At 39.3% G+C, this 16,108-nt stretch overlaps 1 protein-coding gene across 1 annotated transcript in view; it reads left to right on the forward strand.

The window, feature by feature from the left end:
* The window catches only part of LOC140238134 (unconventional myosin-Va-like), a 228,407-nt gene that overhangs the window by 89,517 nt on the left and 122,782 nt on the right, over positions 1-16,108 (forward strand). Inside the window, exon 4 of the mRNA XM_072318070.1 lies at positions 13,221-13,365. Coding sequence (XP_072174171.1) covers positions 13,221-13,365 — 145 coding nt within the window. The remainder of the gene's footprint in view (positions 1-13,220; positions 13,366-16,108) is intronic.

The raw sequence follows: 16,108 nt of genomic DNA on the forward strand, positions 1-16,108 counted from the left end.
AAGTACTCAACACTGCCTGACACTTGCCAACAGAGGGCAGTATTATCAAAAAGCTTACTCTAGCGGTAGCATGGCAGCATTCCTCGCTCAACCCTGTCAGACTGGTATATTATGAGTGTGCAGGGAAATTCCTCAACAGGTGGACATATAGTGGGGATATGGTGGTGACGTTGAAAGTCTTGACTTTGAAATGGAGGGCCCTAGTTTGATCATGTTCTTGGACAAGTGTCGGTGGAAACAAAAGGTTGATATCATATCATAGACCAATGAAAATGACTCTGGATCTGAATATGAAGCTGAATCTTCATTTGGATAAATGGGTACCTGGCTATTCTTGGATCATAACAATTGCAGGGTAATCTTGAAGAACAGTGATATCAAACACAGTGAATGCTACCCTTTGTAATAAGACCATAGTATTAATACATATCTTCTCTCTTCCCCCCCCCCCCCCCACCCGATCTGTGTATGGGTACATCATGCTGTAAAATATTTTAGACCATGAGGATTAACCTGACTAAAACTTTGAAAAATAATAACAACTTATGCAATGGTAGGTTAACAACATCCAGTGGTAGATTATACTTCACTTTCATGATCCTGATGTCATTTCAGTGACACTCGTTATAATATTTGTTTGTAAACAGCAAAGCCATATGTACAATTTTTTATTTGAGGGTATCATATGGATTTAATACTGAAAATGATATTGATGGACCATGGCAAAAGTAATATGTCTTTGAAATAGGAGTAAACATCAAACCAGATGGTGAGTGCTATGCAAGCCTATACACAGTCATGTGACAGAAATATTTTTGTGATGAATTTTATATGATGTACAGACACAGTGCTATACTATCTCATTAGACCCAACCCTGAACTTTCACAATATTTATCTGGTAGTTACTTTTTATTACACTATATTCATGCAGACTCTCTCCAGGGCACTATGTCCCCTTACATCATGCTTTCCACCAGTTTGTAACAAGCATTAGGATCTAAATACATTTATGGTCAAATTCCTTATTTATGAGGAATGCCTGCACAGACAGTAGGTCCCATTGCTTATTGCAAGTGTTGTGCAAGAGAAACTGTGACTATATAGATTTTCAACACAAGATGGCAGCAAACAGGGACAAGATATCTTGGATGCAAAAATTCTCGGCCAAGCTCTCAGTATTGAAACTTCACAACAATATAGAAGTTGCAAATGATTGACAAATTCTCTTACATTGATGTAAAGAAGCACTGAATTGATCAGTGTTTTAGTAGTAGCCATGACAAAAGAACAACTCAATGCAAGAAAGTCATCAATTTGAATAGTTTTGAGGTTATCTTTATTTACTCTTTGCTAATTAGCTTTTGTCAGCTGATTTCATAAATTTGTTCTTGTATATTTGTGTGTGTGTGTGTATGTTTGTTTACCATAGATATAATTAGTTCAGTTTTCATTTCTTCTCTTTTAAAAGTTTTCACTACTCTCTGTGAAGGCAGCTGTATTAAAGCAATGCAAATAATAAATACAAAACCAATATCAACTATATTCAAGATTATTGTTGAAATATGCCCACTATTCCCTCATTCTTGTACTGCTCAACCTGAAGCTATTGCAACCAGACCAATATAATATATAGCTGTGGGAACTTAATATTACCTTAGAAGTTTTTAAAATGTGTCCAGGGGGTTGGGGGTGGGGGTGGGGGAGGCATTAATTGTGTCAATGAGACTGTAAATTAGGGCAGTGCCAAGTCTTGGAGAGTGATTCATATTTGTAACTAGGTTTAGATTTCAGGTGATTTTGTTAATTCTCAGCCCTATCAGATCCAGCTGCTACCACTTCCGGATGAAGACGTCTGTTGCCGCAAACCTTTGCCAAGTTTTGTCAGCTAGGTCTACTCTGATAGATTGTATGACACTGAAACAAAAGTATGAGCCAAACATGAAGAAATATTAACCCATTCCTTATGGGAACTTGGTAAACCAGGTTCCCTTGGTGTTAACTGATATACGGTAACCTGGTATACCAGGTTCCCAAAATGTAGACAGGAGTGCGTGCATTTGTGACCTAAATTTGTATTAATTTGCATCATGCTGCCCAGAGAAATTTCTTTAATTGAAAGATTAAAGTTTCTGCTATCAATATCTGTTTTCTTTCTGTATGAAAACTGCATGTATTGCAGTATTATTTGCCTTTTCTGCAGTGCTTGCTGTAAAACTTGTGTAAAGATGTACATAGCGATCAAGGTTGAGCTCAGTAGATATTTGATTTCGCTGACCCCATTCAGGTGCATCTTTTGTGTGTAACAAGAGTTTGTAAGCCCATCAGTGCACGCTCTATTTGTACCTTGCGTCCAGTAGATATTTCCATTGTTCGATGGCACGTGTAGTTGACCATGGGAAGGGGTATACGTACCGTGTGACTGCTTTCACACAGGTGTATCACCAACCTGTCCGTTCTCTTTCAATCATCAAAAAGAATTTTATTTGGAGGCATTGAAAGTGTTCGGAGAATTGCAGGAGGAATGGATTAAGTGATTTGCTAATCTTGTATTTTCTTGTTTCTGTTGTCAAAATGTTAAGATTTTAGACATTGTTGCATGACAAGGGAGGATGTTTATAGGGGCATACTTTGTAGATCAAGAGTATTTGTTACAAATTGCTTTCGTCTAATATTTGGCATTTGGGAAGCTAAAACACTGTTCATTGAGATTAGCCCTTTGCTTAATGTGCATCAGTGCTTTATACTCTGGCTCTATACTGACTTTGAAAGTCACAAATCTGATTTTATATAAGCACTTTGTCCTGAACTCACCTGGATGGAAAATACTATATAGTAATTGTCACTTCTTGTTGACCCATCAGGCAACTAACCAATTCAATTCAATTTATGGCCTCCGTTCCACATTCCAGATATTTGAGGACCTTTTCCTTCATTTTTAAATTACGTTCACATGTATTTTGGGCAGTTATTGTTACTAAGTATTCATTTGTAGAATTGGTTGTATTTTAAGGACTTTGCCAAAACACAACTGATTAGTACTCATCAGCAAATTGGCAGGTTCCACCACCAGGAATTGTCCACCTCATCTTGTGGATAGGTGGGACACAAACCAAGTATTGGACCCGTTTACTGTGCAGGGCCGGGTCGAGCCTGGGCCGAGCCGCGGCCAAGCCCGGGCTCAATTGCGGTACTTGGCCCCGCAATTGTGTCTGTTTACAGTGCCGGGCTCGGCCCGGGCTTTTAATTCAAACCTTTCAATATTTTGTCGTAGTGGCGCTTTGCTTGTAAACAAACACTATTATTAGGAGGGCGCCGGTCGCAAGTTGGTACCGCATTTGGCCCAGTTTGCGTTTACAGTAAGAAAAGGCCAGGCTCGAGACTACCTCCAGAGCTTGGCCAAATGCGCAGCCGATTTTGGTACCGCATTTGGCCTTTGCGTGTTTACAGTGAAATGACGGCCAGGCTCGGCCACAGCCGAGCCTAGCCCTTTCACTCACTGTAAATGGGGTCTTAATAGTGAACCTGTAAAGGTGCAATCACACATCGCCGGTTTAGATGGCGGTTCATGGCGGTTCGGCACATCGCCGTGCTCCGCCAAAGACCGTGTTTACACCGTACACAAACCGTGGTCATCCGTCACCCATCCGTCACCCATCCGTCATGAACCCCGAGAACCGCGGGGAACCGCCAGAAAAATTAAACATGTTTAATTTTTCGTGGCGGTCTTGGCAGTTTGAAATGGACCGTGTTCACATCGCCGTTCATCGTGTTAAGAACGGCATCCTCCGTGTTTGCACCGCAGGATCCGTGATAATACCGTGTTAACACCGCCATAATTTTCAAGCGAAAAGAAACAATGAACTTAAAAGAGAATAATGGCTCCGGCAACACTTCGTGGCGGAGCAGTAAAAAATGGAGATAAACGCAAAGATGAACCCATAATGCAAGATCGGGCAAATATATTGAATGCTACAGTTTCCTTACTTCTTTAACACATATACAGTAACAAATAAAGTTTAATGTTCAAAAAGTTGTTAGGTATGTTGAACAGTACATCATTTACATTAAAAGGTAAGTTCATAATTTTATCAAAGCTTAACAGCTTTTAAGATGGCCAGCAACGTGTGACACACAGAAGACTTATAATGTAAATATGTTAGGTTCTGCTTTCGTGAATATGTATGCCATTTTTGTAAGACATGTTGATACAGATATAGTGAAACTTAAAAGAGTAGAGGGAAAAGCAATGTTGAAACTTGAAAAAACACCATTATTATGTTACATGAACCTGTAAGTAAAGAGGAAACTATGCACATAATACTATAATATGCTTCTTTGATAATGTATAATGTACATAATATGTCTTTTTCATTGACTGCTGTTAAAGATATCATTATTATATCATCATCATTACCGGTCTTTGATATAGCACATAATACCTTTGGCAAGGTCTCTATGCGCTTTAGAGGGGGAACAAAAAGATAAACAGGAAAAGGTAATTTCAGAAACAGTAACATGTTGCATAAATCATCATCTACAATCACTATGTTACTATTTTAACAGTTAAGTATTTAAAAACATTTTGGACTTATTGATGGAATTTGCATGTTCTACCACAGTTCTGGGGAGGCATAAGCCACGTTTGCCATCTATAGTAGTTTGTCGTAATGGATCGAGGGTATCACATACAAATTCCCCTTATGATTTAGGAACTCTCCTAGGCTCATATTTCACAAGAAGCTCTGAAAGATAAGAAGGAGCAATTTTGTGAAAACATGGATAAACAAGCAACAAGATCTTAAATTCAACACGCCAAATAATTATGTGAAAACTTAATTAAGAAAGAATAAAAAAAAGAGATGTTGAAACAAGCAAGTACTTGTACATCACTTGATAAATAAACCTACAAATGAACAGGAAACTTTGGAAACTATTTTGGATTCTGCTTTGATAGGTATGTCTTTTTAATGACAGTTAATACGGATATTTTAAGAATTAAAAGAGAAAGAGAAAAGTCACATTGAAACTTGAAGGTGATTGGTTGTTGCATCACTTATATCAATCTGTAAAACACAGGTGGTTACAACGTTTCATAATTTCTTTAAAATTGTGTTTACCTAACAAAGCAAAACGCTCATCGTTGAAACCCATTGAGGACAAGTGAAAGGGCTCTGATTGCATCCAACTACATGGGCTTGGTATGGACTCCTCCACCTTCCGGGACGATACGTGTTACTACCGCGTCAATCCGCGTTTGCTCCGTGTTCAAAACGTGTTGAGAACGTAGTCAAAGTGCTTTCCGCCATCATTGGGACACGGTTCACGGCGGTTTGAGAACCGCCATGAACCGCCATCTAAACCGGCGATGTGTGATCGCACCTTAAGTAGTATACCAGTAAACCAGCTTACAGACATTCAGTGTTTTGTCTTGTTTTTTCTCACTTTAACCCATTGATGACCGTTTGATTTTGCTACAACACGCATTTCCCATAGACACCTGCCCGATTATACTCGGGACTCGTCCTCATCGGGTTAACAGCTTTTGCTCTTCTTGAGCTCCCATCATGTAAGTAAAAGGCTCAGGCAAAGGGAATTACACTAAAATGGTGTCTGCTGGATTTATGCCAAGATGCAAGGCCGGAGCGGAAGGGGGAAGCAATATTAGATTTGTTATGCCTCCGCCCGAAAGGCTAGCATGAGGCACTGCGTTTTCAGGTTGTCTGTCCATCCGCACAATCCATGTCTCAATTAAAATACAATTTGAGAAAAAAGAATTGTTTAATAGATTCTCTTTATAACTTGGCCCAAGTATACTCCATGTGATGTAGATGCACTGTTTAGATTTTGGACAAAATCCCTGAAGGTGAAAGATCAAAGGTGTCAGGAGTCTTGCTGAAAATGTAATTTTTCACTCCTACAGTAAACTGCAGCTAAAGAATGTACAGTGATATAATTGGTAGGAAGGATGATTATACAGAGCGAGCTGTTTGATAAAGTGACAGTAGTCAAAAGTCATAGGTCAATATACATTAATAGAAAAATTCACCTCCCAGCAATAACATTAATTATGAATTTTTAATCATAACATTTCAATGGAAGAGAAGATGGACTGAAAAGACAGTTTAGGTTTTTTGTTTTGTTTTGTTTTGTTTTGTTTTGTTTGTTTGTTTATTTTACCATGGGTAAAATGATAAATATTTAGGGCTACTGAACAAGAAGCTTGAAGATGTTTGATGATGCATGTTTCATATTGATTCAAATTCATGAGCAACAGGCCAAGGAGGACAAAAGTTATACTCCATTTTAAACAAGTGATGACAGTGGTCTCACATGGTATCTAGGGGTAGCATTGGGATGATTATCTTTTTAGTTGTACTAAGAAGTGGGTATCTCACTGGCTGTGACACCAAGTGGCATCCTGATTGTGAGTTGACTCTCGTTGGTCACAAAGACGTCTGTGCATTGTCTTCTGTCTGGTCTTCGATGAGCCTGGTCTTCGGGGAAAGTCAAACGTGTGATTTTTGTAGAGACTTTTTTTCCAGTCTCCAGGTGGTCTCAGAGACATCTCTGTTATGTCTCTGCAACATCTCCTTAGTCGAGGCCAAGTTTTGGAGAGTAATTCTGTCAACGATGTCTCGCAGACTTCTCTGCAACCTTACAGAGACCCATGGCGACCTAACTGTGATGATGTGGAGACATCGCGGTGGTGTCCCCACGTTGCGGTGATGTTCCCATGATTTCCCGGTCTAATAGATTGTCACCTTGTTTGGCGATGTCTTGGAAGTCACCCTGGAGTTGCCTTTTTGTTGAGAGCACAAGCCTTTTTTTTTTTTGCCTTACGAGTGGCACAAGCATGGTGTGGCGTCTGGTCAGTCACATCAGTCGTAGCGACGTCTCCTCCAGAGAGATAGGCCCAAATTCCCTAAAGCTTGTGTTTTCTCCACCTGTATATCAAAAGCAGAGGAAGTGTGTTAGAGTTGTGTTATGAATATTTCGCATTCTTTTACAGATAGTTCAAAGGAATCCAATATTTGATTTAGCGATGGAAATTGCAAAGATATTGGGGTTTCTCCTACGTTGTATCAAGAACACTTAAGCCAGTCAAGTACTGATTTGTTGGTTCTCAATGTATCACAGCTCCTCTATATACAACTCTCTTATCTTCTCTGCATAATCCATCTGTATGTGACATTATATAACTCTATGTTTGTTTTTCTATCTCTCTCCCTCTCTGTATGTGTATTTGTATATCTTTTTCACTCTCACTCTCTGTGTATGTGAAATCCTAATCTGTGGATTAATATATATATATATATATATATATATATATATATATATATATATATGACTTCCTCTGAGTTGTTATCACTTTGTCTACAGTTCCTGTCTCTTTAGTCTGTCTCTATGTATTTCCCTTTGTGTATCTCTGCCTTAGTGTTCTCTCCTAGTAATGTGTTTAGATAAATGAGTCTGTTTATTTCCATTCAATGCATGCTGTAATACCTACCTTACCATAGACTGGTGCCACAAACCACTGGCTGGAGGTAGTGTACTTGCGAATTTCCAGGGGTGTGTTTAATACCTGGTTGTAGCTTTGAAAGCCCACAAAGAGAGTGACCTGGGTTTGGTGAATCGTGTGCGTCGGGGGAGTGACCTGTGAGAAATGCTCGTGTTTGTCATCCCGCTGAGTCTGCTAACCGCAGGCTCTCCGCAGATTGCTCAACAGACTCACAGTGGTGAGCTGGCTTTTGAGATCAGATTTTTGTTTTAGTTTTTTGTTTTGTTTTGATTCCAAGTGCCTCCAGGGAATGCAGACAATCATGTCCATATTAACAAATGTCATCATTTGCTTTCCAAGGATAGCCATATTATTGTGCTGAAAAGGAACCTGCAATGCTCATGTAATATGTGCTGCTTGAATTACTCAAAGAATATTGCCACGTTCGTCACATATAGAACATGGGTGTATACTAACCAACCCATGAACCCACCTATGACCACTGCCTCGAGATGCTATCGTTGTTTGTACAGTATGATAATCTCGCTTGTGGCTGAAGTTGATCGAACTTATTCAATGTTGGTGGAAAGATCTAGTAGGTATTTGTGTTGAACATCCCTCAATGTGCACATACCAGATGGCAGTGTTTTACTAGGTTCAATCAAAATGTAGATTTTTTTTTTACATTAATGTAGGACAGCACATTTTGATGGCTTGCACCCATGTAACCTTTCTGAGCTCTGCAGTATGTTCTGTATAGTCTCAAATGACTGTATATTGATATTGCCACAAATCAGGTATTGTCAAGATATCCTGAAGTATAGAGAAACAATGCAGGTATAGTGATATGGACAAAATTATAGTTGTCGTTTGACATGTGTAAGTGAAGTTACTTCAGGAACATTTCTCAGGTTGACTTGGACTTTAAAACCTGTCATTTTGTCACAGAAGAGCAATTTGGATGTTTCCTTGGAACTATACACATGTACTTGATAGATTCCTTCGTCTGTCACCAGGTTTGTTTTCCTCTCTTTATTCTTAAGTCCCGTTGCAGCCTCCGATGGTGTGTTCATCATGTCATCCTTGACTTGGTCCACTTTCTTCACTTGAAGCACATCCAAGAAATGCTAATTGTTTTTCCCCCTCATTTGGTTTCTATCTGTCATGACCAGATATTATTTAAAGAGCGCCAAGGTGATGGGAGGATTTCAGCTGAATGCTCTCACGTACAGATAGATCACGACTGTATAGCCCCGTGTGAAAAAGAATAGAATGCACTGGCTAAACTAAAGATCACAAATAATTGTTTGTAATTTATGAATATTCTACAGTGTTTATTGCAGTTTGCAGGCAGTCAGCTCCTCAATCCTTGTTACATGGTTTGTGGAAGAGCAAAATTTTGCTTAGTCATTATTCATTTGAACAACTCCCATGATGTAACATTGGGTCACGTGGGGCTTATATACTCATTTGTGTGGCCAATTGCAGACCGTTACGGGCGTCAGTAACGTAACCACTTCCCCCGCTGAATGGTTACCTCAGTCTCCCTTGTGTCGGAGAGGGGACCCCTCACTTTTATCTGGAAGGTTGAAACGTTTGTGCATCAGGGGGTATAAGTCACTGCTCAATGTGGCTGCATTGTGTCATCACTGGAGGGGGAGATGAACAGTCGTCTGTTCCTCGCCATTACTCAATCATGTCTGTGCAGGTATTGTATTACTTTAAAGGAAGGATCAGACAAACACCACACACACACAGAAAGTTGTAATCTGTTACAGAACTTGACTTGAAAAAGAAGGAAACTTTGCACTGCAAATGGACTGTAACTTTAAAAGTTGAAAATAACAACTGAACTCTCATCAGTATAAAGAAAGATTTTTTTTTTTTTTTGTGTGGTAAGTCGTAAGCCAGAAAAGGGAAAATTGATGCTCTTAAAGGGAAGATAAACCCCAAGAACAATGTGGATTGAGTGAAAGCAGCAACATTAGTAGAACACATCAGTGAAAGTTTGAAGAAAATCGGACAATCGATGCAAAAGTTATGAATTTTTAAAGTTTTGGTGTTGGAACCACTGGATAAGGAGACTACTAGAGGTTATGACGTATGAGTAGACTACAATATCAAGAAAATATAAAGAAAATACTACAAAAATCCATTTTTCATGAAAATTACAAATTCCATCAACTTGATATTGACATATGTTAAGGGTAGCAATTATTCCCCCTGCTTTCTGAAAGCGGTTGGTCCACTGCTCTTTCATAATTCTAGAAAAGTGAATTTTTGTTGAATATCCTTTATATTTTCTTTGTATTGTTGTCCACTCATACGTCATATCCTCTAGTAGTCTCCTCATCCAGCGGTTCCAACACCAAAACTTTAAAAATTCATAACTTTTGCATCGATTGTCCGATTTTTCTCAAACTTTCACTGATGTGTTCTACTAATGTTGCTGCTTTCACTCAATCCACATTGCTCTTTGGGTTTACCTTCCCTTTAAAGTTATAGTATGTTTGTTCGTTTTTCAGTGCAAGAACTTTTTGAGCTGAAAATGTACTGCTGAGATACCAGGCTCTACCCCCTAATGAAAGTGTTTGGAAAGAATATTACTCTACAGGGCACCTGCGTTTTAAGGGACATTATAACATCAAGATAACAAGTTAATATAAAGTAGAAAACTTGTAGTATCGCATTAATTCTCACTTGCAAGTATCACCACAGTGACCATGTCTTCTATATATTCTAAAGTCATAGCTTGCTACAAATCTTTAAAAAAAATCAAAGAGTCTGAACAGCTTGTCCCAAAATATCATTTTCCCTTTTGATTAAAGAAATATGTATTGTAATGTCAAGCTGATTACACAGAATTTTGAGTATTAAAGTGCTCAATGAAAACCTCTTGTTTCATGTCAGTCATATGAAGGTCAGCCTAGCTGTGACATTCTCTGAGGTGGAAGTTTGTTAAACAATGATTGATGTGGGAATACGGAAGAGTAAATAAATAAAAAGGAAAAGGAGGTCATTGGATGACAGAAGTGTAGGGGCTCCCTTCAAGTGATATTGCCTAACCTTGCAAAAGTTTAATTAACCTTTGATTCGTAGCCAAGATTTTGTATTGAATGCTGTGTATGATGTTAAGACAGATGCTAAAGATATCTAAACAAGTGCTTCATGTTTTAAGTATAACGTAATCATACTTTTCCATCAAGCATTAAAGAACACCTGGTAATTTTTTAATGTGATCTTTATGTCATTTTTTTCCAAATGTTGAAGTCACCATTAGAGTGAAATGTGTTATTCAAACATGGGGGAACCGTCAACCATTGTTTTTTTTCTATGATACTTTCCCCTTCCTTATTAACAAATGATTGACCATTGAGGCAATGGATTTGAACTATTTTTTTTCCCGTTCAAATCTTGGGATTTATACAATTTGTATGATGATCATCACACTCAACATGGACATCTGTTGAGCACGTCTCTGTTTCTGAGCAAATCATGACATTTGAATTTGAGTGTAACAATGTGTAATAAGTTATTTTTTGCCCTAAATGATGGGGGGGGGGGGGAGGGTGGAGGGATGGTAGCAGATTGATTTTGATGGAGGAAATGAAACAAGGAATGTCCGACGCTGATAACTGATAAAAGTGGCAATTTACTAGAGGCATGTCGTGCTTCTCTTGGATGTTCACATTAGGTGTTAAAATCTAGATTCAGTGATTGTAGTAAAGGCACAACTTCGTATCGAAAGTACTACAGCTAGTTTGAAGTAATTCCGCAAAGCCGAATTACCTTGGGTTTACAGACGAGCAGTATTGCTCATCATGCCTGAACCCAGATGTCTCGGAGAGGAGTTTTGCCAACAAAACATCCCCAGGCCCCTTAGGAAAAAAAAAAAAAAAAAAGTGCTCACTTTCACTTTTTCCTGTGTCACTCGTCCTGTGTTGTTGGTGGCATGTTCTGGTGTACCATGTGAGTTCAAAGGCAGTTGAACAGTCTTCCTGGCTTGACGTGTTGTGAATCACGGCCGAAGTGAGGTAACATGGGCTCCGTTGCATCATGTGATAGGGGTAGAGACGGAGACTGCAAGGAGGCCTTTTTGCTTTTGTGTTGTCGCTGGACCCTATGGTGAATATGTGCTAGCGAATCTCCATGGGGGACCTGGATTTGTGTTGCCCCGTTGTGGAATGTGAAGGTATGGTATCTTTAAGTATCAGAGTATTCATTATCATTTGGGATGTTGCTGAATTTGTAATTAATGCATTTACTGCATTATTGGAACAGAACGAAATAGAGGTTGAAACTGGAATTCTATTATTGTGATTGTTGTGTGGTACATGTATTTGAGCTCTCGTGCTATTTTAGGATGAAGACATAGGCATAATGAGTGCAGGATTGGTGATTACAATGCATTTGTGTTGATATTTCAGCTTTGCTTTGAAATAGGAAGCCCTAGAAACTTCTTACTAGGTAATATCAGGAAAGCAATACATCTATCTGCCTGAAAATACAGGTATCTACTGTCTGCTGTTTTATGACCAAGTGCTTTTGTCTATGGTACATTTGAACGTTTACTTTGAGCATAGACATGACAAAATCCTGTCTTCAAGTCCCCAGTTTTGTTGTATTGATAGCCAAGTTTACTTTTTTATTTATTCAAACTAGAGGTAAATCACAACATATTAAAGCAAACAGGGCGCAGACAGTAAACTTATTCTCTATAGCTTATACTGGCCAGACAAATGCATTGTTTTTCCTCGATCTTTCGCAACCTGAAAGTAATATCCTTAAGTTTCCTCTTTGTTTTGTACACCGCCTTAAGCGGACTCCTGCTCCATCATATATGCAGCTTATCCTGAAATCATTTATGAGCAAGGGCTGTGTAATATTGGGGTTTTTTTTTTTCCATTATGTGTGTGGGTGGGGGAAAGGGAGAAGGTCTATGTTACTGCTCTTGATTGGATCAAGGGTCACCCCACCCCCTCAACCAGAGAGGAAGCTAGTGGCAAAATATTCAGACTTTAGAGGTTGTGGGTTTGTAAGTTTTCAAAGTTGTCTTGTGTGTGTGTGGTTTTTTTTTGTTTGTTTTTGTTTTGTTTTTGTTTTGTTTTTTGCTGACTGCATTTTTTCTTAAAGGCAGAAGGGTGGGTGGGATGCTCCATCCTCCAGTTCCGTGACCCATGATAGGTTCCAGAAGAAGAGTTGCTCATAGTAATGTCATTTTGAGGGTAGAGATGGGTTTTGTTCTGCAATTTTAGAGTTTCAGCCAACCCACATCTACCACCAGCATATGAGATATGTAACCAAGAAGACAAAAAACTTTCATCTTCTCTTCTTGTTTGATTGTTTGTTCATGTTTTGCTTATCTTGCATTCATACACTTGTGTGTAATGGCTTGTCCTTAAGCTTTCTGATTAGCTCATGTTCATATACAATGTACTATTGTGCTGGGCTGTATCAACCTGTATACAAATTATCTCGCTTGGTTTCTCCATCCAAGCATTTATTACCTTGCCTCTTGTGAATGGTATGCATTTTCCAATTGTGAAATTTTTCCCTTTTACACTTCCCCATCACATGCCAGCAGGCGCAGTATCAATCTTACTGGATTTGGCACAGAATTGTTAATAAGTTAATCACTGTCTATCAATTTTAATTAGCTTCCTCCTATCCAGGTGAAATGGTAACCCAATCTCCCTCATGTTTGCTTACCCCTCGCTGCAGGTATTGTATTGGTTGCCATCAACCCGTATGAGCAGCTACCACTCTACGGGGAGGATGTCATCCAGGCGTATCATGGCCAGGACATGGGGTCCATGGACCCACACATATTTGCTGTGGCTGAGGAAGCCTTCAAGAGAATGTCAAGGTGGGTACAATAATGTCCCTCCCCTTTCTCATATCAATCCCCTCTAAGAAAATGGAACAGTCTTAGAAACTTTGGGGGGGAGGAGGTATCGGAAAGAGCCATTATAGTGCCAATAAGGAGGAGAAACTTTGCAAACTTTACCAGCCATATGTTGAATATGTTCTTTACCTTCTGATGAATGTTTATCTTCAACAGTGATTTTCTGGTGCCTTTTCCTCTCTTATTCTGGTAATTTCTGTTTGTGTGTTTGCCCTTGTACTGTATACACGATATATTTCGCGAGTCTAAATTTTCGCGAATCGAGACTTCCCGTCGATTTCGCGAGTGGTTAAATTCGCGATCGTGGAGTCCTTTACTGAACGGAGAAATGTGTACGCGTACGTCACATTCATGTCAGGATCAGAGTCAATATTTGCGCGTGTGTTTAATTTCGCGTATGCAGCCGACTCGCGAAATTCACGAAAATAAAAACCTCGCGAATTATTCGGCGTATACAGTACTTTTGACACACTGAAAAATAAGAAAACTAAACACTTCTCAGTAGATTAAAAGATATCAACATTTTCTTATAAACTTCCTTTGATACTCTCTCTCTCTCTCTCTCTGTTTGTAGCTGTTTGCTGATAATTTTAAGGGTTATTACAGAAACCTTAAATATGCAAAGTTATTGCACAGATTAATGGCATATTATAGATTATTGTGTTGAGAGGCTTGTAATCAGTTTTCATCCTGATTTCCTGAAAGTTAACCAAACACACCTTCAAAGCTTAATTTCATGTATGTCATTGTCCATCTGTAACATGCACATGCCTACAGGGTAAAAGTGATGGAGCATATTTGTTTTCCTAAATATTTCTTTCTTTTTGCTTAGTTGCATTATTTTTATGTAAAAAGTAATGATCCTTGCAACCAAAAAAAAAAATTACAACTTGGTGATTTCTACAGTTCTTAAGTTGGGCCCCCCATTCCATTTTCCCTAAGTAGGAAAAATGGGTTTGTAAGGTCAAATATCATATAATGATAAGGATGATGGGGCCATAGAGACAAGTGTGATATGGTTATGTGAATGCCCCCCCCCCCCCACCCAGCCCTAGTGAAAGGCTGTGGGATAAGTTTGAAATGTGAAGCATCCTTGAATGTTTCATGGTACGGAGAAATAAGGAGCCATTTTGCAGAGATTGGAAGCCATCCAGAAAATGGGAAAAGGGAATGTAAGGACAGGTAGAAGGTCATATCTCACTGTGTCATTTTTGACACAGAGAGAACACTCAATTACAACTCAAGACAAGGTTCATCATGATATCTAAATCTATTTATATCTCATTCTGGAAAACGTTCATAATCTTCTGTTATCAGGGTAGATTGTTATGCATATTGCCCAAACTATGCAGTGAAAGGTCAGAGAAAATCCGGGCAGTGTGTGCCGTTGCCATGGTAAGTAACCATTGGCATAAAGAAATGCTCACAAAATTTGCAGTCCTATTTTTAGGTGGGAAGATGGGTTTAGCTAAATATGGCAGCAGTTAGGAATTATTAGACCTTTATGCTGCAGAATGCAATGCACTGCAGACCATAACTGTGGCTGACTAGAGAGGTTAGAATAATATAAACCGGCTATTTCTGCTGTGGAACAGATATACCACCTTAACAGTCCACATTAAGCTGAAAAGTGAAGAAATTTGTAGCATAAGAGACCCAGCATTGAGTGGGAAGGGCAGTATGGCTCGGATGCATTCGAGAAATCCCTGTATTTAAACAAATCGTGCACAGCTTTAACCCTATTCTAACTGGGGGGGTCAAATTGACCCCCCCCCCCCTCGACGTTTCGCACCACGATTTCGCAACGCGCAAAGCTTTTGCCGCGTCGTTTCAGGACTTTTTTCATTGAAGTCTCCCGCATATTTTGAGACCAAATTTGCGACGTCCGGGTACACCGTTTTGGGGTCAAATTGACCCCCCCCCCCAGTAAAAACTTGGTCTCAAATAGCCCAGTTAGAATAGGGTTAACACTGATCTCTACGTATGAACACACACAGCGAATGAAGAATTATGACTGGAGTTGGCCATTACCGATGAGCATACACTTTGATGCACATATTCATTGACTGGCGTTTGTGGTTTTCAAATGTACCTTGATGGGCAGTGAATAAATCTGGCCACCCATGAATCCCCACGCTACTAGGTGTTTAGATAGGGTATAAATGTGAATTCAATGGGAAATCTAAATCGTCACTGTGAAGAGCAAACGCCCAGCTAAGTATCAAAAGAAGCAATTTCTTGTGCAGTCAAAAGAAAGTGCACTCAACTTTCGAACCGATGTGGTTCATTCAGCCCATTCAAATCAAACTGCTGTGTGATACTTCCACCCAGAAGACGAGCAGATGTTAAAGAAAATTCACTCTTGACACGTCAAACCAAGAAAGGGTTGTTCTCAAACCTCAGATGGCTTGGCTGATACACGAGATGAACCGATGAGTGCAACTTTGTATGTCATCAAACGTCACCTTCTGTCAAAAGTTTGGAATCTGACCAAATCACACGAACAAGAAAATTGTGGAATGTGTTACAACCATATCAGAGACTCGCTGTTGGTCTGGGCAGGTGGGATTTCAAAAAAAAAAAAAAAAAATATGTGAAGAGATAGTATTACTGCCAAGTTGTCCCAGGTACGTTAGGTGTTATGAAAGTGCAGCGGTTAAGTCAGGCAAAATGGCAGCCATAGTGTTTTATGGTTTATTGCAAG

This window comes from Diadema setosum, chromosome 14 (assembly GCF_964275005.1).
Source record: "Diadema setosum chromosome 14, eeDiaSeto1, whole genome shotgun sequence".
Lineage (NCBI taxonomy): Eukaryota > Metazoa > Echinodermata > Echinoidea > Diadematoida > Diadematidae > Diadema > Diadema setosum.